We start from the raw sequence: 24,397 nt of genomic DNA on the forward strand, positions 1-24,397 counted from the left end.
GGTCCCCCAAAGAAGGTTTGGGGAGACCAGAGGGGGCCAAAACCCTGGAATTTTTGGCTGGTGGCAGCAAGATCAAAGCTAAGCTGGTAAGTAAGCTTAGAAGGGTTCATGCTAGGCACCCAGATTTTGGATGCTAAGGTTCAGATTTGGGAAAGATGCTTATGATAGTATTAAAACTTTTTTTACACACCTTTTAACTGGAGGACTAGTGTTTATAGCCCTTATGCAAAAAGCGAAGAAGATGATCAAATGTGTGGCATAAAGGGTCAAGAAGGGGGTGATTGAAGAAAATAGGTGTGTGGGAAACTTCCCTTTTTCTGTGCTAATAAAACACATACTGTGTGTGTTAGCATAATAGCTAAATTATCCTACATATAAAAGTGCATACGCAAACAGATCGAAAGATTCTGGATGCTGCTTTCCTCATTTGGCTTTTAATGTAACCTTTTTAAATTGTGTTGCTTTAGAAAACAATTGAATACTGTTTTTAGAAAACACTCACTTCCTATTTTACTGTGGTAAAGTTAGTTTATTACGTGAAGTCTGAACATTCAAACTTGGTTTAAATTGTCAGTGATAGTGTAGCTCAAGAAGGTGAAGTTTGACAGTTTCAACCATAAATCATGATTTTGTGGCTTTCTTAGTTTGATACATTTATTTTAATTAACATTTTAGTATTTAATCTTGCGGGGGTTTTTTTGTTTGTTTTTTGGTATAAACCTCCACTGCTCTTGAAAAATATTTAAAAGACTTAGGCTATGTCTGTATTTGGATCTGGGGGTGTGATTCCCAGCTTGGGTAGGCATACTTGCACTACTTGTCATTGAGCTAGCATTCTAAAAACACTAGTGTAGCCATAACAGCATGGGCAAGGAATGTACTCCCAGGCTCTAGGCAGGTTTGTATTTAGTATGGCTAGCTCAGTGTGAGCTACTGCAAGTATGTTTACTTGAGCTGGTACTTGCATCCCCAGCTCTGAGTGTAGATATACCCTTACAGTAGAAGTTATTATGGAAGCCCGTAAGTTGGCATACATCACTGTGATCGATGGGTCCATCATCCCTCTCAGAGCGCCGATCACAACACGTCATTCGTGTTGTTCTTCTAGCCAGTCCTTCAGCCACCCGCTGGTTAGGCTCAGTGGCACCGGACACCCATTGGGCATAGTGCACTGTAGCCCAGAACCCCTGAGCCATCTGCCAGCCTCTGCCTCCCATGTAGCTGGGATTACAGGCGTGCGCCACCGCACCCGACTAGCATACATGCTTTAGCCAAAAAAAAGTGTTCTTCGCCTTCATTAATGTCAATACGTATTCAAAATATGCATATTTCTGAGAATAGTAAAAACTTAATGTGCAGCATATATGTGCAACAAATGTTTCACGGTTTTCTTTCAATCCTGCTGCCCACTTTTCCTTAGAGAAGGAAATGATCCATCTGTTGCTCTTTCTTAAAGCATACCCAGAGTGTGATGGAAGTGAGGTTGAAAGCTTTCCTTCTAGAGCTGTCCATGTAAGCCACCTCAGACATCAGTTCAGTGTCTCTCAGTCACTGTCCCAGAGAGCTGGGAGTCTGCTCTGAACTCCTGGGCCCCATCCACTCAGTTTTCTGCTACTGTGTGGGCATTGATATCCAAAGGGCTGAAAAGAGCACCACTGCAAAGATGTGCCCAGGTGCAAGTCACCTTTTTCTGCACCTGGCAAGACACTGAAGGGTCATCAGCTATATGACTCATCTTGGGCTAATATGTCTAAGGCTCATAAGCCCAAAGACCAATTCTGGTACCCCGGTAATGACGTCTAAGGCAGCACGTATGGTATCCTCTAAATCAGCCCTTGGTACTGATCTCTCTGCATCAGCCCTGGCACCAAGTGCCTTGGTACCTAGAACCACAGAACTCAGTGTTCTGTTATTGTAGTGTTGGTACTTCCCACCTCTGTACAGACTACCTCCATCATACCCCCTGCCTTGGCACTTGGTTTCTTGTCACTAAAAACCTTTTATATGGTGCCAAGTGACTTATTGGAAGGCTCAGCCCTGAGTCACCTCTACTACAAAAATGAAGAGAGATGATCGCCAAACAACCAGCATTGGAATCACCGGTATGCAAGGTTAAACAAGTGTCCTCTGTATTTACCTCCTTTATACAAAGGGTACATGTGAGAGGAGGTATATTTCTGCTCTGCTCAGCAAGAGGAGAAAACTGTTTCCCACTAGTGATCTGTTATTTCTCTGGTTAGCTCACTAGGAATCACGGACAGGTTTTAGGGAGGAGTCTGAGGGATAGTAGAAAGAGGTCTGAGCTTCAATGGGACCACCCTACCTGGTACTGCCCATGTGCCCTCTACTGCATTACTCCTATCCCATTCTAGCCACAGTCTTATTGATCCTCTGGGGCATACAACTTTACTCAAGGAAACCGGCTTAATTGACTGTCACAAGGGCTAGATCAATCTTCCCAAAGAGACACATCAAGCCACCTCCATTGAGCCAGTTGGTTCAGCCACATCTATTTCAGAGGCAGGAGGAAAAAAATGAATAGGAACATCAGCTGTTCATCCAGTCCCTGTTGCAATGTTCTTGTCCTTCACTGACAAGGCTGTGTATTTAGAACCAAAAAATAGCAAGAAATTGTATTTCCCTCTAACATTTTTATGTAGAAGTATTAATGAAATAATTGAAACATGAAGGAAAATGCTGACTAATATAGTCAAGCTGCTTAGTTATGATAGAGTTAATTTTATTACCTCTAAGTAATCTGTAATAGATGGATGTATAGTCCATTCTCGAATATTTCTAGTGGAGGTAATTGTACTGTTCCGTTAACTTCTCCCATTGCTAAAATATTCTTGTTGTAGGGGACCTGGTTATGACCCCTAATATTTAGTTTCCCCAACACTTTCCATTATAAAAAGAGTTTTTTGTGTCCTTTTCTTTGAGACGTTCTTGCACCTTTATTGTTCTGTAGCAAGTTTGGATATCAGCTGGGGAAATCTCGTGGCTAGAGAACTGATTTGTTTTTCTTCATACTTTGAATTTCATTCAGTTTTTGCTGATAGTGAAATTGTATTAAAACAGTCCATTCCCTTCTCTTGCTTGTGCAAGAAAGAAGCCCAAACTGGACACCTCATCTAATCTAGTTCTTACCCCGATCCCATGGGGACACAACACAGGACAGGAAAGCTCCCCCAGTTCTTGGTAGGAAGTAGGAGAGTGAGCCAAATGGATGCAGTATCAGAATCCAGCAGTTTGTCCCCATTAATATAAGAACATAATGGCCATACTAGGTCAGACCAATGGTCCACCTATACCCGTATCCTGTCTTCCAACTGTGGCCAGTGTGAGGTGCTTCAGAGGGAATGAACAGAACAGGTAATCATCAAGTGGTCCATCCCCTGATGCCCGTTCCCGTTTTCTGGCAAACAGAGGCTGGGAACACTTAAGAGCATGGTTTTGCATTCTGGAATAACAGCTCTCTTGCTGCTAACTAGTGCAGTTAGTCCTGTAGCTCAGTGGTAGCAATCAAGTATGTTGTGGTGGTGAAGGTTCAGGATTCAAACCTGTCTGATGATGGGTATATATGTTATTTTTACCTGTTTTCCTTAAAAACAAACAAACAAAACACAACTGGGAAATTGTATTACATTAAAAGAACATCAATTTAGTTACAAAGTCAAATACTGAAAGTTAAGAAATGCCCAACTTAAGGTTGGTCATGCAACCTTAATTCTGTCTCTCGTGCATTTGCAAATAAAACTGTCTTAAGTTATGCAGTCACAGTCCCCTTCTTCCCCTTGTGACCCCTGTCTGATTTAATATATGCACAAGGGGTCAAAATTAGATTTCACAGGTCACCGTAAATTTCCTGTTCCCTAACTTTAAATACTTGACTTTAAATAACGTTTTTAATTTAGCTTTATCTTATGTAATAGTTAAAATGTTTACTTAATTTTTAAACTAAACTCTCCCTTCTACACTGCATGTGCATTCTTTTGCTATTGTTCTGGTCTTGTTGAACTAAGCACATTGTGCTGTACAAATAAATGAGAATTAACTTTTCCTTTCTATATCATACTTCCAATGTGTTTGTAAATAATTGCTTTTTCTTTTGACTAAGCATACCCAATTCATGTAATCTCTCCTGATGAGTCTTATTTTCCAAATTTATCATTTTGTTGTCCTTTTGAATTCCCTCCAATATTCTAATATTTAGTTACCGTGAATCTTACCATCTGGTAGATATTAGATTATCTGAAGTAATTTATAATCTAAGCATGTGAACGCTGGTAACCTTTCCTGGATAAAGCCTTCCAAGATTTATTATCAAAATTTGACTAATCTGCTTCATACATGAAAGAAAAAACAATTTACTATCTTTAAGACGTCTTTTGCCATGATTGATTATCATTCAGTTTTTAAAAATAGATTAAGTACCTTGATGACAAGCTAATAATCACTTTATAGATTTAGTATTGTAAATAGTAGGATATAGGATTTTAAATGGTTATTAGATGAAGAAAAAAAATTAGAGAAATAGGTGAGTCCCATTTTATGCAGCTAATTTTTCAGCAAGAACCAGATTCTGCCATCTACACTGATGTTGAGTAGAAATTTACTTCCAGATTAGTGCCATTGACCTTAATTGATCCAATCAAGGAGTAAATTACTGAGCATATGCAGTAAGTATAGGGTGATAAGACAGCAAGTGTAAAAAAATCGGGATGGGGGTGGGGGGTAATAGATGCCTATATAAGAAAAAGCCCCTAAAATTGGGACTGTCCCTATAAAATTGGGACATCTGGTCACCCTAAGTAAGTATTAGCAAATTAAAGTGCCGTTCACAGAAAAACCTTGTGTAATTGTCATTGTCTCCATTATTTGTATTTATGTTACTGTGGTATTTCAGTTTAACTGACGCAAGAAAATCTTAAATTTCAATCCAAATTTAAAATTATTCTGCAGAATCTGAGGTTACTTTCAACATTTTCTAGGTTATTTGATTGCACAGAAGACTTTTCAAAATGTAAACAGCTGTGTTCTTCACATTTCAGCAAGACAGACTGGAACTCTTTGGCATCAACAGAGTTGCTAATTTACAGATTTCATATTAATCAAGTATTAGTTATCATGTGTTTTAATACTATTCAGACTTTTCCAAGTAGGGATCTGATGTGGAAGTGCTCTGATTAGAGCCTAATTTTTGTGATTATTCTAAAAGCCTACATTTGACCCAAAGCACCAAGTCAAACTTATTAATAATTAGGGTGTCTCTACATTGGAAAATTGATTGGAATAGCTATAGCTAGCTAAACTGGTATAACTCCTTTGTGTGGATGCTGCATTCGGGAATAAAAGTTAGTTTATTCCAGTATAGTGTCTACATGGGGTGGGGATATGTGTTATGTGAGCATGTCTATAGCAGAATAAGTATTTTGCTATAGCTGTGCTGTTCAATTTCTCCATGTAGACAAGCCTTTAATTATAAACACTTAATGGTCACATTTTTGAGTACTAACTTTCTTTAAAAATCAAACCAAACCCTCGAGAGAGATTCTCTGTAACAGACATACTATAATATTACTAGGCAGAGTGGCTGTAGCTGCAAACAAACCTGTGTATTTGGCAAAAACCGTATGTGTCCACTTGAAGTTGCATGTGATTCTAAGGAGATGTCTTCATTGCAGAGTTAACCTGGGTAATTGGCGCCTGGGTTAACCTAGTCTGGGTTGCACATCTCTACTGCAAATCTCTATTTGTGCCAGATGTGTGTTGCTGTGTCCATACTGTGTTGTACTTACCCATCTGAGATGCTAGGACTTCTGGAGGGATATCTCAGGTCTCTTCGGCGTCCTGAATTGGGTTATTCTATGAATTCTTATGAAGTGTATTGTGGGAGAACTTTTGTTGTTGTTTCCGGGGCCTGTGTGGAAGTGTTCTTAGTTAGCAAACTCATTAAGTAATCCACCCAAGGTTTGGCTGATTACCTGAAAACAGACAAATATGTTCAAATATTAGGTCTTAGCTTACCTCATCCAGAGGCACACCAGAACCCTGATGTCAGCATCAGTTAACATTGCACTGGGAGGATGATTTGTCAGATTGCATCACTGTTGAAGTACTGTAAAAGTTCAGTGGAAATGTAGCAGGACACATGCAGTGTAGGGTTTAAAGGCCAAACTGCTGTGTATAAACTGGAAGAAGTCTTCCAGTGCAGAAGAGGAGAGTAGGTAGAGTGAAAGAAAATGTGGTCCGGGGAAATTGTGGGATGGCATTGAAGGAGTATCAGCACCCATGTTGATTAGCCTGTGTCCCCATTGCAAAGCAGGTGGGTTAACAGCCCAGATTAAAGCACAACCCGGACTCAAACCTATACCAACCAATGGTGACACCTGGAACAGGTTTAAAGCACCATTAACCCCAGGTCAGACGTTTTTGTGTGTGATTGGTAGCCAGGTTAAGGGCAACATCTGGATAAGAGCCCAGGCTAATTCTTCAGTGAAAACATATCCTAAATGAGTATTGCCACAGTAATAACTCAGACATAGATTAAGGGTTTGTTACAGGAGTGGATGGGTGAGATTCTGTGGCCTGCATTGTGCAGGAGGTTAGACTAGATGATCATAATGGTCCCTTCTGACCTTAAAGTCTATGAGTATTGCTGTAGTCTCCATTCTGTCCTCCCTTACTTTTTCAAACACTTTTTGTATCTTACCTCTTACACAAATCGGCATATTTATGTGTAATTGTTAGTCATTACGGTTCAACTGTATTGTGTAATGTGATATTTAAAAAAAAAAATCCTATTTTTGAATGCTGCAAATTTATGTGATAGCTGACGTCAATTGTGTTTCAAGTAGCTTTATATATAGCAATTTTAGACAGATAGATGAGTATAAAATTGTAATTTTTTCGCAGTGTGTTTGAGTATCTTTTCTATTCATTTTCTAGGCAAAACCAAAGCTAATTGAGCCAATAGACTACGAAAATGTCATTGTTCAGAGGAAAACACAAATTTTAAATGATGCGTTACGTGAGATGCTACTTTTCCCGTATGATGACTTTCAGGTAATTATTTAACTTCCGTTTCAATGAAATTTGTTAGTAATGTTACAGACATGACACACTGGAATAGGTGAATGGAAAACCATAAAGTACAGCATTGAATTTCTAAAACTAAGGATCTTTCTATCATCTGAGTCCTTGGATATTCATGCTTTTTAATTTGCCTGATTTTTCTAGTGCAGACTGGTAAAATATTGACAAACTCCACCATTCTTTCAGGATATAGGAGGTTCCACTTCCTCAACACAGCCAGCTTGCTTCCTGCTTGAGAGGCAGCTGGTCAGATAATGGCAGCCCTTATTGCTTTTAAAAACTTTTCCTAGATAAGTTTAGTTTTTTTGATATACCTGCTGGATTTGGTGCTGTCCATTGGACCCAAAATATCATGACTGGTTTAAAAATCCTAACTTAAATAACGCTTTGTGTTCATTATTTGCTGTCTGGTTTTTACTCCTTAGGTACAGTTGGGTCACGTTTTCAAGCATTTTCTGCACAACAATGGATATAAACTTTTTTTTAATGAAAGTTGAGATTCTCATCTAATTACAAGGCTCCAGGGGCTCAGGCTTTTAGGAAAAACCACCAATGTTGTGGCTTTTATGATGTTAGGAGGAGAATTGGCAACATTGTATACAATACATGGGGATTCTCTTTTGCAAAAGGAGTAAGTCACCACTGAGCAGAAAGAGACCTATGTATGAATGTTTTACCTCCATAATTTTTTTCTTTAGATTTCATGAGTTCTGTGTAGAGAGCATAGTATCCAATAAACATTTTCTAGAAATAAAATCATATATATAACTAGAGAAGAAGAATAGAATCATAGAACCGGAAGGGACCTTGAGAGGTCATCAAGTCCAGTCCGCTGCACTCATGTCAGGACTAAGTATTATCTAGACCATCCCTGACAGATGTTTGTCTAACCTGGTCTTAAAAACCTCCAATGACGGAGGTTCCACAGCCTCCCTGGGCAATTCCAGTACTTAACCAACCTGACAGAAAATTTTTCCTAATGTCCAACCTAAACTGCCTTTGCTGCAATTTAGGCCCATTGCTGCTTGTCCTGTCTTCAGAGGTTAAGGAGAATAATTTTTCTCCCTCTTCTCTGTAACAACCTTTTATGTACTTAAAAACTGTTATGTCCCCTCTCAGTCTTCTCTTTTCCAGAGTAAACAAACCCAGTTTTTTCAATCTTCCCTCACAGGTCAAGTTTTCTAGCCCTTTAATAATTTTTATTGCTCTTCTCTGGACTTTCTCCAAATTGTCCACATCTTTCCTGAAATGTGACACACAGAATTGGACACAATACTCTAGTTGAGGCCTAATCAATGTGAAGTAGAGTGAAAGAATTGCTTCTCATGTCTTGCTTACAACACTCCTGCTCATACATCCCGGAATGATGTTTCCTTTTTTGCAACAGTTACACTGTTGATGGATATTTACCTTGTGATCAGCTATGACGTCCAGATCCCTTTCTGCAGTACTCCTTCCTCGGCAGTCATTTCCGATTTTGTATGTGCACAACTGATTGATCCTTCCTAAGTGGAGTATTTTGTATTTGTCCTTACTGAATTTCATCCTATTTTCTTAGACCATTTCTCCAGTTTGTCCAGATCATTCTGAACTTGAATCCTATTCCCCAAAGCGCTTGCAACCCCTCCCAGCTTGATATTGTCTGCAAACTTTAAGTGTACTCTCTCTGCCATTATCTAAATCAGATGAAGATATTGAACAGAACCAGACCCAGAACTGATCTCTTCAGAACCTTACTTGCTATGCCCTTCCAGCTTGACAGTGAACCACTGATAACTACTCTTTGGTAATGATTTTCCAACCAGTTATGCATCTACCTGATAGTAGCTCCATCTAGGTTGCGTTTCCCTAGTTTGTTTATGAGAAGATCATGTGAGACAGGGCACCTCTTCACTGGCAATGTTAAAGCGCTGCCGCAGTAGTGCTTTAACATGGTTTGTGTAGTCACAGTATAGCGCTCTAAAAAAACCACCTCTGTGAGCAGAATAGCTCCCAGCGCTAGGAGTGCAGCTCCCAGCGCTGGTACACTATCTACACTGGCACTTTACAGCGGTGAAACTTGCAGTGCCCAGGGGTGTGTTTTTTCACACCCCTGGACAAGAAAGTTGCAGTGCTGTACTGTGCCAGGGTAGACAAGCCCACAGTATCAAGCCTTACTAATGTCAAGATATACAGTACCACATTTACCGCTTCCCCCATCCACAAGGCTTGTTATCCTGCCAAAGAATGCTATTAGGTTGATTTGACACGATTTGTTCTTGACAAATCCATGCTGACTGTTGTTTATCACCTTATTATCTTCTAAGTATTCTCAAATTGCTTAATTATTTGCTCCATTATCTTTCTGGGTACTCAGGTTAAATTGACTGGTCTGTAATGGTGACTTCCAAAAGTCCTTCACCAGTATTGCACTCCTGCAGCCTAAGGTTTTTTGCACTATGTGTGGATTTATAGTTCTGTTCAGAAGAATTTGGGGTTTTTTTGTAAGAAGTTTTTACAGTGTATATCCTCACCAGCTGTGGAATACTGTTGTCTCTTCATAAGAAACTATTGTATTACATTTAGGGAAAAGAACTACCAACCAAGTAGCTGAAAATACACATTTTCTAGTAAAATTTGGCAATCATTACTATTTATCTGAGAGAGCCAATGAAGTCCTATAATTTTTACTAATTTTTGACATTTTTTCCATTTATTCTGTAACCTATTTAATAGCTTATCTGGAAGTTCACTGAAAATTATTGGATCCCTGTGTGTTTTTCTAGTATCTTCTGTCATATGCCCCTTTATTCCCAGGAGTAATACGTGAACAAATCCATGCTTCTCCATTGACCATTCTCTATAGATCCCCATTCTGGGAAGTATGTCCCTCTGGTTCAGTAAGTTGCAGGCTATTTTGAAAGCTGTGATTGTTGGGGGGCCTCATGCATGTTTAGACATCTGAATGTTTGGTGCAAGATTATGTAAAGGACAGTATCCCAAACACCCTTACTTATACTTCTACTTTTGTGAGTAGTTGGCTTCAGAACTATTGCTCTGCTCATCTGCTGTATGCAGCTGTTCTACCTTTTTTCTGTTTTGTTAGCTCTAGTATTCTATACAGTGTCACACAAAATATTAAAGTTTGTTCAACTATATTTCTTCACAAGACCACAAATGCTAAATCAAGAAAATCCTAAAACAATATCACTTTGGCTGTGAATGATACACTTCTCTTCAAATTCTAGACTGCTGCCATCATGACGCTTAACTGCAGCATCACACTAATACCATGGGCTAAAGCAGGAATTCTGATTTTTCATCTGCCCTGCACTGATGTGTGCGCATTGTCCTACATTAAAGAAGACCAAAATTAGCAGTTCTTCTTATGTGATAGCTCAAGGAGGACCAAAGAAATTGGGCTTTCTTCATTGCAAGACATATTTCTGCTGTTCTATCCATTCAGATTGCTAACTGTGAGGAGGCAAATGTTCAAGTAAATTGTATTCCTGGACTAGGAATCTTCTTCTTGGACTACTTGCCTAAGGAGAAATACACTGAAGCCAAACCAATTTGAAAAGCATTTCCCCAAGCATTCTTTGAGAGTTGTGGTTAGGTCAATTGGAACAGTTTTGTCACTCTTACACTCTTGATTGCAGATCTCTTGACCATCCTAAGAAAATTAGACCATAGTATCCAATCTGCTGTTTGAGAAACATGACCTCTTCAGTCTTCCTTTTGAGAACAAAGTGACAGTAAGGTCTTAGGGTCTCTCCCTTTCTTTGGATTCCAGGGTCAGGGTGTGTCCAGGATACACTGCAGCTGGGAGCAAACCTCCAAGCCCAGATAGACAGACTAGCACTAGCTGGGCTTTAGCTAGCATGCTAAAAGTAGCTGTATGCAAATTGTGGCACAGGCAGTAGCTTGTAGCAGTAGCCACCCTAACTTGAACCTGCTCGATCTCCTGTGTCTGAACTCAGGTGGTTAGCCCAAGCTGCAGGCAGTGCCACAATATCCAGCCACACTGCTGGTTTTAGTGCTCTAACTTGAGCCAAGATAATGCAAGTCTGTCTATCTGGTCTAAAGGCTGACTCCCAGCTGTGGTGTAGACATCCTCAGATGTCAGTTACATCAGACCACCATAATGAAGGAAATCTTAGACCACCTTTCTCTCTTCTTATATAGCACCTATCAGTTAACATAGTAACTGAGCACTTCTTTGGCTCCCCCTACAATATCCAGTAGTACTTCATGCTAGATCTGGCAGTGCTGTCTGTTAGCAAAAGAGCCTTTTAAACTGAGAAATGGAATAGGGAAGATGGGAACAGAAGAACTGCCACCCTGGATCAGACGCACGATCCATCTAGATCAGTGGTTCTCAAACTTTTTTTTTTGTGGACCACTTGAAAATTGCTGAGGGTCTTGGTGGACCACTGAATGATCTTTCCAAATGTGTTTGTACCGTTAGCTAACTATTGTAAAGCGCTTTGAATAAAAGCATTATATAAAAAAAAGTAATTAACTTTTTTTGTTCTACAAATAATAGCACACAACTCATATTTTAGTATCAGTAGTCTTACCTTTCTAATGTGATGGCTGTGCCCTCTCCCCCACTGCGGCAGCCACAGAGATGAGGCTGGAAAGGATGTCCCTCTCTCCCTGGCAGCCGCAGCCCTGCCGCTGGGGAAAGTCACCTATTTCTCTGGCCACCGCAGCCCTGTATGTCCCATGGTTGCGCAGCTCCACTAATTAGGTGGGTGGCCCTTCATTCTCTTGTGTGCGGCTACCAAGGCACACGCCTTAGAGGGAACTATCTGCGGACCACCTGAATGGAGCTCGCGGACCACTTTTGGTCCGCAGACCACAGTTTGAGAACTTCTGATTTAGACCACTATCCTGTGTCTGACAGTGGCCAGCATCAGGTTCTTCAAAGGAAGGAAGGTGCAAGAAATCTCACTGTCCCTTGTTGTTGGAAATTGGGCTATGCTTGGAAGCATGAGATTTAATCTCTTCCAAAATGTATTATTATTAACTATGATAACTCTGTAAATATTCTTACATGCATAAATGTCCAATCCCTTCTTGAATCTAGTTAAATTCTTGGCCTCAACAACATTCCATACCAGTGAATTCAATAGCTTATGTATTGTGTAAAAGAAAATTAAAATAACTTCCTTCTGTCAGTTTTGTATTTGCCACATTTCAATGTCATTGAAAGTCCCTTTGCTGTTGTGTTATGAGGCAGGGAGAACACAAGCTCCTGTTCTGCCTTCTCTGTACCATTTACTATTTTATATATTTTTATCATGTCTTCTCTTATTTGTCTGCTTTCTAAATTAAACTGTTCTTTTCAGTTTCTTCATTGATTCTCCCCCCCAGCCCTTAATCATTTCTCCCCTTCTTTGAACCCCCCTTCTTGAGATGCAGCACCTGGTACCACACACTGTATTCTAGATGAGGCCACAACATTGATTTAAATAATAGTGGTATATTTTCCATAATTTCCATCCTGTTTCTAATGGATCTTAACATCTTGTTTGGTGTCAGCTTCTCAATGAGCTGTCTGAAAGATGCCCAGGTCCTTTTCCTAAGGCAATATAGTTAAGAGAGTTACTTTCAGCTGTAATATTCAGAAATACCTCTGTAAGCATTTTGTAACAATCTCTTTATAGATGGAAATTCTGACCCTTGTATAAGACTGTGTTCAAACCATTTTCTCTCATGCAGTATTCAGTTTTTATTTTTATTCAGGTGTTTTCCTTTTACTTAGATTAGACAGATTACAATCTAAAAGCTACTGAATTGAAAAGGAAGCCAAGCCCAGCTAATTATAAAGACTTTGGAAGAAAGTTTAGATGTGGTTTTAATAAAGTTGTAGCCCTTGGGCCACTTGAAACGGTGTCTGGACTCTCCTTTTCATTTGTGTATGCCCTTAGCAGTTTGGCATTGTGAAGACTTAAGTATCTTTAAACAAAACAGTATAGTACAATGTTATGCTGCTGGTTTTGTTAGACACAAATTTCACAATTGTATTTTATGGAAGTAGAACTTGTCTCCCCTTTTCCCCCAAAGAGACATGCTTAAATGGGATGATAGCACAGATCTTTTGAGGTAATGCTGTTAATTAATTTGAAGCATTTGTTCATAGATACACCTGTTTCATTTAATTGGTAAGAATATTTACAGGTGGAAATTGGTCTGTGCTAAGAAATTTACTGTTTGTCCAGGCTGCTTATCTGCTCTGTTATGTCTGCTAACTGATTCTCTTGGCTATATAGACTTTAAAAGCTATTTTAGTGATTTGTACAATATAATATTTCTAAAAATGTATAAGATCAGTATGAATTTTTCACTTCAGTATATTCCAGTATGACCCTCACTATTAGAAGGTTTGCTTAATTGGCTCGTTCTTATTTCCATTAGAGTAATTAATAGGATATTTATGTGTCCTATAGCTTTCTAATTCTTGATTTAGCAATTGGAAACATTTAAAGGAATACAAAGTTGTTCACTTCTAGTCACCATTTTGAATTTTCTTCATCTTAGTAGTGTCTGAAAGTATTTTTTACCATATTCCTGTACAATGGTCTGTGTGAAGTGTGTTTAATCTATGTTTAGTGTCCACGCCACAACCACTCCTGTTGTTCTGTTACATTTGCAGTAAAAAAGCCAAGGTTTTAAGGCAAACAAAGTGGAACTAGTCACCATTGGGGTACCATTGGAAAGTTTACACAGCAGCTTCCCCACCCATTATGGACTAAATAATGGTTGGCCCTACTCTCTCTTAGTTCCCCTGAGGACTAACTATCTGAAAAGAGGTGAGCACAAGCTGCAACACTACAGTCCCCACCCTTTTTGAAGTCAATCAGCAGAAGTGGCTGGATACAAAGCAAAGAGCATTCATATGCTTTCCAAAAATGGTGTGTTTGTGTGTGTTACCTGGGAGCCCCTATGGTGAATTCTGCATGACTCTGTCATAAATCCTTCTGGGAACTCTGGCAGCAGTACAGCTCCTCCAGATCAGCTCCTGCACATGTGAATGTGCCAAGAACACAAACTAGTACTATGTAGAAGCATTCAGGATCTGGGACGGTCAGTGAATCATCTTTCATAAACATTAGATTCACTTGGGCGGTGGGGGGGAACCTTTCTGATTTTGGAGTAGAAAATAAAGGCAGCATTTAATATTTTCTTCCATTGCTTTAACAGATGGGTAGTATTAAAATAGCAGGGATGGAGCATTGCTGAATTCTTCGTGTAAGCTGGCCTTGCTTTTTCTGAAAATAAGGCACTATGTGTAAATGTCCAGTTTTGGTCAGTTTACAAACACAATGGTAATATAGCTAGTTTCTTCACCATCATCAATACATTTTCTCTTTTTTGGAGTTGGAACATTCTACTCCTGCCTAAATATTTCAAGTAGCAATAGTTCAAAGAAGTTTGGCCACATGAAAGTTGAGTAGAGCTCCTGTGTGGCAGCAGGCAGTTGAAGAGGGCAAGAGAAAAATATCCTGACACACACATTCCCTCAAATAAATGCGGTGCAGTGCTGGACGGATGGAGGAACCCTCTGGTGGAGGCTGACTTCTGACAATAAGATACTTAGCTTGCTGACAGGTGTCAGAGTGGTAGCCGTGTTAGTCTGTATCAGCAAAAAGAATGAGGAGTACTTGTGGCACATTAGAGACTAACAAATTTATTTGGGCATAAGCTTTCATGGGCTAAAACCCACTTCATCAGATGCATGAAGTGGAAAATACAGTAGAAAGAGATATATACACACAGAGAACATGAAAAAAATGGGTGTTGCCATACTAACTATAACGAAACATCAATTAAGGTAGGCTATTATCAGCACGAGAAAAAACCTTTTGTAGTGATAATCAGGGTGGCCCATTTCCAACAGTCAACAAGAAAGTGTGAGTAACAGTACAGGAAAAAAAATTAACATAGGGAAATAGTTTTTACTTTGTGTAATGACCCATCCACTTCCAGTCTTTATTCAAGTCTAATTTAATGATGTCTAGTTTGTAAATTAATTCCAATTCTGCAGTGTCTCATTGGAGTCTGTTTTTGAAGTTTTTTTGTTGTTGCAATTCTCCATCCTGTCTGTTGACCAAAGAGTTATCGGAAAGAGAGCAGAAGAAACCCAGCATCCGTTAAATCTTTCTATGGGAAAAATGGGAAGCAGGTCAGTGGGGTAGATAGCTTCACTATCTTCTAATCAGTTGTTCTTAGACCTCCATATTTCCATTTATTCAAAGGTCCTTTGGTGCTTTTGCTGTGCTCCCACTGGCCTTGGGGCGGGAGAGGGATAGGGTACAGATCATCTTCTCTCCCCCTCTTTTTGTTGCTGATCTCTGAAGTTGCAGCTTATTCATCTTCAGGCAGGAGATGCTGCTGTTTCTGCTGCATTCTAATATACAGGACTACTGGGCAGGTGGTAACTTCTGCTGTTTTCACCCCTTCCCTTTTCCTTATTCTTAACCTCTTGCTTTCCTCTGGTTTCTTCCTGTCAAGGTATAAACATGGTCTGTGTTTCTCCAACCTCAAAAAACAATCTTCATTGTCACGTGACATACCAAGCCATCTATTCTCTCCCCATCACTCTGTCCTTTGCTGCCTCGTTTTTTACCCTCTTTACATTCCACCATGGCTGGCTTTGTCTCTCATATGGTTTGTTGTTATCGTTATTTTGTAGAGCTGTCAGTAATTAGACATTAATCACAATCGTGCAATTAAAAAAAATAATTGCGATTAGTGGTGCTGCTAAACAATAATAGAATACCATTTATATACATATTTTTGGATGTTTTCCATGTTTTAAAAGATATTGATTTCAATTACAACACAGAATAGAGTGTACAGTGCTCACTTTATATTTATTTTTATTATAAATATTTTCACTGTAAAAATGAAAAATATTTTTCAGTTCACTTCATACAAGTACTGTAGTGCAATCCTTTATCATGAAAGTTGAACTCAGAAATGTAGAGTTGTGTACAAAAAATAACTGCATTCAAAAATAAAACAATGTCAAACTTTAGAGCCTACAAGTCCACTCAGTCCTATTTCTTGTTCAGCCAATGGCTCAGACAAGTTTGTTTACATTTGCAGGAGATAATGCTGCCTGCTTCATGTTTACAATGTTAGCTGAAAATAAGAGGCATTCGCATGGCATTGTTATAGCCGGTGTTGCAAGATATTTATGTGCCAAATGCGCTAAAGAGTCATATGTCCCTTCATGCTTCAACCACCATTCCAGAAGACATGCATCGCTGCTGATTATGGATTCTGCTTGATAATGATCCAAAGCAGTGCAGACCAACACTTTCATTTTCATCATCTGAGTCAGATGTCTGCAACAGAAGTTTGATTTTCTCTTTTGGTGGTTCCGGTTCTGTAGTTTCCACATTGGAGTGTTGCTCCTTTAAGACTTCTGAAAGCATGCATCATGCCCCATCCCACTCAGATTTGAAAGGCACTTCAGATTCTTAAATTTTGGATCAAGTACTGTCGCTATCTTTAGAAATCTCACATTGGTACCTTCTTTGTCTTCTGTGAAATCTGCAGTGAAAGTGTTCTTAAAATGAACAACATGCTGGGTCACTATCCGAGACTGCTATAACATGAACTATATGGCAGAATGCAGGTAAAACAGAGCAGGAGACATACAGTTCTCCCTCAAGGAGTTCAGTCAAATTTAATTAACACATTATTTTTTTAATGAGCATCATCAGCATGGAAGTATGTCTCTGGAATGATGGCCAAAGCATGAAGGGCATACAAATTTTTAGCATATATGGCATGTAAATACCTTGCAGTGCTGGCTACAAAAGTGCCATGTGGACGTCTGTTCTCACTTTTAGGTGACATTGTAAATAAGAAATGGGCAGCATTATCTCTCGTAAATGTTAACAAACTTGTTTATCTTAGCGATTGGCTGCACAAGAAGTAGACTGAGTGGACTTGTAGGCTCCGATGTTTTACATTGTTTTGTTTTTGAGTGGAGTCATGTAACAGAAAAAGAAAAATCTACATTTGTAAGTTGCTCTTTCATGATAGAGATTGCACTACAACACTTGTATGAGGTGAACTGAAAAATACTATTTCTTTTATCATTTTTACAGTGCAAATATTTGTAATATAAGTAATATAAAGTGAGCACTGTTTATCAAAGAAGTCTAACAGACGATGCGATAATGATCTGTAAGTTACAGTTAAATTGGAAGGAAGATCGTACTTTAACAATTAGTATGATCAACTGTTTGAACTACTTACCAAGAGAAGTGGTAAATCAGTAATCACTGGACTTTTTGTATTGAGTTATGGATATCTTTCTAAAAGAGATGGACTAGGTGAAATTGTAAGGGCTGTGCCATGCAGGAGGTCAAAATAGATTATCAATTGATCCCTTCTAGCCTTAAGATAAATGCAGGACATTAAACTTTTCTGTGTCCTGATTATCTTGTGGTGTTCACTGCAGCTTCCTCTTCTTTGGACTCCCTGGAAACCACATCTCTCTCGTGCAGAAGGTCACAGCTAAAATTTCCATGTCTCTGGCTGTATATGGCCTTTCACAATCAATTTTCATAAAACCCTTTCCCATGCCATGACACTTAAACTTGACCTAGTCTTCAGTGCCATAGACAATTCCTTCACTCCTAATTATCCAGCCTAGTTAGTCTCTTATCACATCACTTTTTTTTGTGTGTGTGTGTAAGCAAGATATGTTAGTGAGCCCAAGCTGCCAAAATGTGAGATTAGTCTTGCTACTTGACATGTGGTGAGTCTTGTCTTTGACAGGAAGGAAACCACCTTTTGCTAGATTTAATCCCCACTCTAAAGTGGTGTTGAGTCTCTTGCAAAAGACTTATATATCTTATAATAGAATCTTAGTTATTAAAGATTAGATAAAATTACCTGATTTACCTAATTTTGTTTTATACTGCCCATGTTTCAAATCTTTGATGTACGGACATTTTCCAAGTAGTTTCAAACAGATTATAGCATAACTGCAGACATATAAAAGCACTTGTAACTACTGTATGTGGTTTGGCACTAATTTTCATAGCTTTCCAATCTCTAAATTGTGGATCTCTGTGTGTGTAAAACGGGAGTTCAAAAATTATTCCATTTTACAGTTAGATTTTTGATGAAAAATTGCACCCATTTTGCTCAGCCCATTAGTCTGAAATTTATTAATAAAATAAACATCGTTCTGCACCATAAACATTAGTTTTAATTCCTATATTTGTGCTGCCTGCTGGCTGTGGCTGACATGCTTAAAAGTGATGTTATTTAAAATAAAAGATGTAAGGGGACTCAGTCAGGCTGAAAACATCTATTGTACTCTAATACTGTTTTCTTAAATGTTTTTAAACGTTAATTTCTTTCAGCAATATGCAAGTTGGATGGATTTTTAAGTGTTAGATCTCATACTGCAAAAGTACATCACACTCTGCTCCATAGGATAGCTGCCACCAGGAGCCAACTCTTAAATACCAGTTGTATTTATTTAAAAATTTTAAACTGATATATAAGAAATATTTGAGTTCATTGGCGTTTAATAGAAAATGGCATAAATTTTTCAGAGTTCATCTTCTATTTGCGTTTTGTAAAGTGATTATATACTTTTAATTTCCTTGATAGTAATTACTACTCGAAGGCAGTGAATGGATTCTTTGTGTCATCTTCACTGCAGATGATGTCAGGGAGACGCCCACACCTGAGCCATTCCTTTTAGGTGACAGATCAGAGGAACTGTCCCAGATTGAGGTGTTAGTAGAGGAGGTTTTGGAGCAAATTGATAAATAGAAGAGTAAGAAGGCATTAATACCAGATATTGAGAATATTCTGAAGGAACTCAAATATATTGCAGAACTACTAACTGTGATATGTAAACTATTGCTTAAATCAGCCTCGGTACCAAATGGCTGGAGGGTAGCTAATGTAATGCCAGTTTTTAAAAGAGGTTCCAGAGACGATCCTGGCAATTTTTAGGCTGGTTAACTGAAGTTCAGTACCAGGCAAATTGGTTGAAACTATAGTAAAGAACAGAATGATCAGATACAGATGAACACAATGCGTTGGGGAAGAGTCAACTTGGTTTTTATAAAGGGAAATCATGCCTCACCAATCTATTGCGGGTGTCGTCAAACATGTGGACAAGGGTAATCTAATGCATATAATATACCTGGACTTACAGAAAGCCTTGGAGGAGGTTCCTCACCAAAGACTCTTCAGCAAAGAAAAGAGACATGGGATAAAAGGGAAGGTCCTCTGATGGATCAGTAACAGTTTAAAAGATGGGAAACAAAGGGTAGGAATAAATGGTCAGTTTTTACAGTGGAAAGAGATGAATAATGGGGTCCTCTGAGGATCTGTATTGGGACCAATGTTGTTCAACATAGTCCATTTTTCCAAATCATTTATAACAGCAAGATGGCAAAGTTTTCAGATGATACAATATTACTCAGGATAGTTAAGTCCAGAACTGACTGTAAAGAATTACAAAAGGATCTTCCAAAACTGGGTGACTGGACAAGGAAATAGCAGATAAAATTGAGTGTTGATAAGTGCAAAATGATGCACCTTGAGAAATATAATTCTAACTGTACCAACAAAATGATGGGATCTAAATTTGCTTTTACTACTCAAGAAAGATCTTGGAGTCATTGTAGATAGTTCTCTGAAAACATCTCACTGTGCAGTGAAAGTCAAAAAAAAACCCTAGCAATGTTAGGAACCATTAGGAAAGGGATAGATGATAAGACAGAAAATATCATAATAGCACAGTGTAAATCCATGGTATTCCCACAGTTTGAATACTGCATGCAGTTCTGGTTGCCTGTTGAGGGGTTCAGTGTCTGAGCCCAGCTGCGCTACCCCGTGATGAGTCTGTGGGGCTGGTGATAGGGAAACCCAGACCCACCCTGCTCCACTGGGTTCTAACCCAGGGGCCTGTGATTGGCAGTTATATATGCAGCCTGAGGTGGACACCTGCCAGACCTGCTCCCTGGGTCATTTCCTACCACAGCCTCTGCCCTCCAAAGTTACTGCAGACTCTGCTTATGGACTCACCAAGTGTGGGGATTCTCCTTGGTAAATATCTGGAAGTTCTTCCCCATCAGTTGCAGCCTACTGTTCCCAGTGTCTATGGGTGCCTTTGGCATCTGTCTGCCAAAGTGGAGTCAGCTCCAGGCAAAGTGGAGCTCCTGCAGCCTCTCTGCAGGAGCTAACAGCATAGGACTGCTCCCTTGCTCTGTCTGTGATGACTGGCCTTGGCTGCTGCCCTTTGAGCTTTGTGCGCATATCCAGCAGATGTGGCTTGGTGGGGCCTTTTGAGCCCAGAGTTTCCTGTTTAACTCTTGGTTTCCCAGTGTGGGGCTTATACATCATATCACATCACCTGCTATCTAAAACTATATATTAGAATTGGAAAAAGTACATAGGCAATAAAAATGGTTAAAGGTATGGAACAGCTTCCATATGAGGAGAGATTAAAAGACTTGGACTGTTAAGCTTAGAAACAAAATGACTAAGGGTGGTGGTGGTGTTATAATGGAGGTCTATAAAATCATGAATGGTGTGGAGGTCAAAAAGAAAATGATGTTTACCTCTTCACATAACACATGAACCAGGGGTCACCCAATGAAATTAATAAGCAGCAGGTTTAAAATAAACATAAGGAATACTTCATCATACAACACAGTCAACCTGTGGAACTCATTGCCAAGGGATGTTGTGAAGCTGAAAGTATAACTGGCTTAAAAAAATTAGATAAATTCATGGAGAATATGACCATCAATGGCTTTTATCCAAGATGGTTATACCTTTCATAGAACTGGAAGGGACCCTGAAAGGTCATTTAGTCCAGCCCCCTGCCTTCACTAGCAGGACCAAATACTGATTATGCCCCAGATTCCTAAGTGGCCCCCTCAGGGATTGAACGCACAGCTCTAGGTTTAGGAGGCTAGTGCTCAAACCACTGAGCTATCCCTCTCCCCAACTGCATGCTCTGGGTGTCTCTAAGCCTCTGACTACCAGAAGCTGGGATTGGATGCCAGGGAATGGATCACTTGATAATTGCCATGTTCTGTTAATTCCCTCTGAAGGGTCTGACATCGGCTACTGTCATAAAACAGGATACTGGGCTAGGTAGACCGTTGGTCTGACCCAGTGTGACCATTGCTATGTGAGTCCGGTAGTGCCATGTGAATGTAAAATACATATTCCCCCCCCCCATCCCCGAAATAGAAAGTGTTTTAGGTAGTTTTGTAAAAGCAGCAAAGAGTCCTGTGGCACCCTATAGACTAACAGATGTATTGGTAGGTGCCACAGGACTCTTTGCTGCTTTTACAGATCCAGACTAACACGGCTACCCCTCTGATACTTAGGTAGCTTTGTAAACCATTCTTTTTTTGTTTGTTTGTTTGTTTGTTTGTTTTTTGGTAAAGGCCAAATTTTGGCTGTAATAGTTGTTGCTTCAGTCCATCTGTACCATTAACACAGTAGATTTAACCTCTCTTAGAAATTATTCAGAATATGTCTGATAATCTATATTCTTCAGGAACTGTGGTACTGATCCAAAGCCCATAGAAGTAAATGGGACAGTTTCAATGGGCTTTCCATTTGGCTTATAATTATTCTCAGTTTCTTTTAAAACTAAAACAAACAAATCTAGAAAAAGAAATGTGGTCCATGTTCAGGGAAGCAAATGATATTGTTCATTAAACAATTACAGTATCAATCAGTTCCTATCCACACTTATTTAGTTACTTAATGTTAATGGATAAAAAATCAAATATTGCTTTTCATTATAGGTTTTAAGACAGTTCTCTGTGCCATATTATTCCTCTACAGAGTCTTTGCTCTGTTTTTGGTAAGAGGTACTGTGGTTGGTTGGATTCAACTTCAGAATTCAAATCGAGATTTGAGACCAGAGGTCAGCTTGAGATGCTGTGTGGAGATACATGCTGCTTTTTTGTTCTCCAAAATCTAAGCTTTCATTTAACCAAAAAACACCTCAAAAAACACTGTCTCGTTGTTATGGTTACTGAGAGATCCTCAAAAAAAAAAAATTGTGTAAATGTGTATCTGCATTTGCAGAACCCCACAAAATGACTGAGGCATTAAGTGCCTCATTCATCTTAATGGGTTCTAAGTCAGATTCCCAGAGAGAATACTTTAAATATCAACATTATTAGCAGTTTCACTGCTTCAGCACATTTTAGGTATGTTGGTATAAAGGTGCTTTATTGTTCAGGGAATTTTATCTTTTGTGCTTCAACTCATTTTGTAAATATAATTTAGAGTGACGGGGACTGGATTTCACTACATCTTACTTGTCTTTTATTTGATTGAAGTTCTCAAGACTATTTTTTGTCATCAACAGACAACGTTATTGAAACGTCAGGGTCGATATATATGCTCTGCTGTTCCTGAAAATGCAGAAAAGGAAGCTCAAAGCTTGTTTGTAACTGAGGTAACATTTATTTGTGTGTGTGTGTGTGGTGTGCACGTCTAACTGAATAGTTTAGTTGTCTAATTGCTTCCGTAGATTAAATTTCAATAGGGCTGAAAAAATTTACCACTTATTGGCATCTAGTTGTTAAAAAATACTGGAAGAGTCCACAGATGGGTTGAAAGGCAGAAACGCAGTGATCCCTCTCTTAGCTGCTGGAAATGAGGGGTGATGTCCTAGCATCTTACATGGGAACTATCTTTCATATCAGGTATGGCTAATAGGAGTTTGAAACTTCTTACTCTGTCTCCTCTCTTGGCTCTTTTGGGTTGTTGGGGGCTTTTACCTTCCTCCCTTCTGCGTCACCGCTGTGTAGCTCCTCACAGTTTTCCCATCCACAGCAAAGTGAAAATTGCAGGATTCTGGTCAGTGTTGCTGCTTCAGAATAACATTGGAACGGGAACTATGGAGCTGACCAGAGTCTGGTTAATTTCACTTTGTTGCTGATGACTTTCACCTGTTGACCAGAAGGAACTTTATTCGCCACTGGCGAGACCCGTTTTCAAGTATTTATATCGCAGTAAAATTGGTGGTAATTGTACTGTTTTAGGAACAAGTTCAGGGCACAGACAAGCCCTCACAAACCTTTGTGTTTTGTCCCCAAAGTCTGAATATTTTGGGTCTGTGTCAGGTATTCATAACTTCTGTGCTTTACAAATGAGACTTACGTATGGAGTATGTCACTGTAGAGTATATTTGATGGTGGGGGCTGGTGTGCATGAGTTAAATCATGAATTTAAATGAAATATCTAATTTATACACACTTTAAAAATTATTGCCTAGTAAATGTTGACTTTGTACTTTACAAAGTATGTATACAAATACATTGGCAATATGATGGAGTATATTTGTGTGTATGTTCATATGATGTCTAAAAACATCAAGTATTGTATAATATTGTCTCTTGCAAGATACTTGAATGTTTTTTATGCTACTTCTGCTAAAGCCAAGATAAATTTGTCTGTTAGTTACAGCAACATGGGTGGAGTAAAATGATACTTCCTGTGATCTAGTCCAGAACAGAATGACATAATTGCTTTTCAACAGCTGCAAGCATGCAGTTTAGATTCAAAACATTCTTGTAGTTGGGCTAAAAATATAAAATTGAATACTTACAATCATAACTTTAGATTTTAGTTCTTCCAGGATAGAAAGTACTAAGTTGATCCTGCTATTTTGTTAGTACATCTATATTTTTAGGCTAAATATACTCAAGACATTTTATCATATTGTTTCCACGTACATTTAGCTTCTTTGCTTCTCAGGAACTAGGAGGTGATGTTTTTATTTCAAATGACTAGTCTATCATTTTCTGAATTTATGAATTCCTTATGCTTTTAGCTTTTGTTTCCAACAACTAGTTCATTTGACATAAGCACACTTGTTCAGCTTCTGAATCTGAACATTCACCATGCTGCTGAGATGTTTAACAAAAGAAACAAAATGTGACATTCACAGAATAAACATTTATAATGCATTTGAACTTGCAGTGCTTTCCAGGTGACTATAATAGTTCACAAACAACTGTAATGTAAGAGAGCCGTTAAATGTATTTAGGGAGTGCTTTCAGCTAAACTTACTTAATTTGATGTATTGTGACATTTGTTTCCATTGAAATAGTGCATCAAAACCTACAACTCAGACTGGCATGTTGTTAATTATAAATATGAAGACTATTCAGGAGAGTTTCGACAGCTTCCAAAGTGAGTAAATTATCTGATACTGTTAGATTTTGAAGATGCAGAAGAACTTCATATATATATTTATTTTTATGACATATTGGGTCATAAAAAAGTC

General features: G+C 38.8%; 1 protein-coding gene across 16 annotated transcripts in view; it reads left to right on the forward strand.

Annotated features, from left to right (window-relative positions):
- Positions 1-24,397, forward strand: part of DOCK9 (dedicator of cytokinesis 9) — a 334,214-nt gene that overhangs the window by 104,609 nt on the left and 205,208 nt on the right. For all 16 annotated transcript variants that reach the window (XM_075061515.1, XM_032771458.2, XM_075061519.1 and 13 more), the window contains exons 2-4: positions 6,949-7,065; positions 22,472-22,561; positions 24,221-24,303. In XM_075061515.1, coding sequence (XP_074917616.1) covers positions 6,949-7,065; positions 22,472-22,561; positions 24,221-24,303 — 290 coding nt within the window. The remainder of the gene's footprint in view (positions 1-6,948; positions 7,066-22,471; positions 22,562-24,220; positions 24,304-24,397) is intronic.

This window comes from Chelonoidis abingdonii, chromosome 1 (genome assembly GCF_003597395.2).
Source record: "Chelonoidis abingdonii isolate Lonesome George chromosome 1, CheloAbing_2.0, whole genome shotgun sequence".
Lineage (NCBI taxonomy): Eukaryota > Metazoa > Chordata > Testudines > Testudinidae > Chelonoidis > Chelonoidis abingdonii.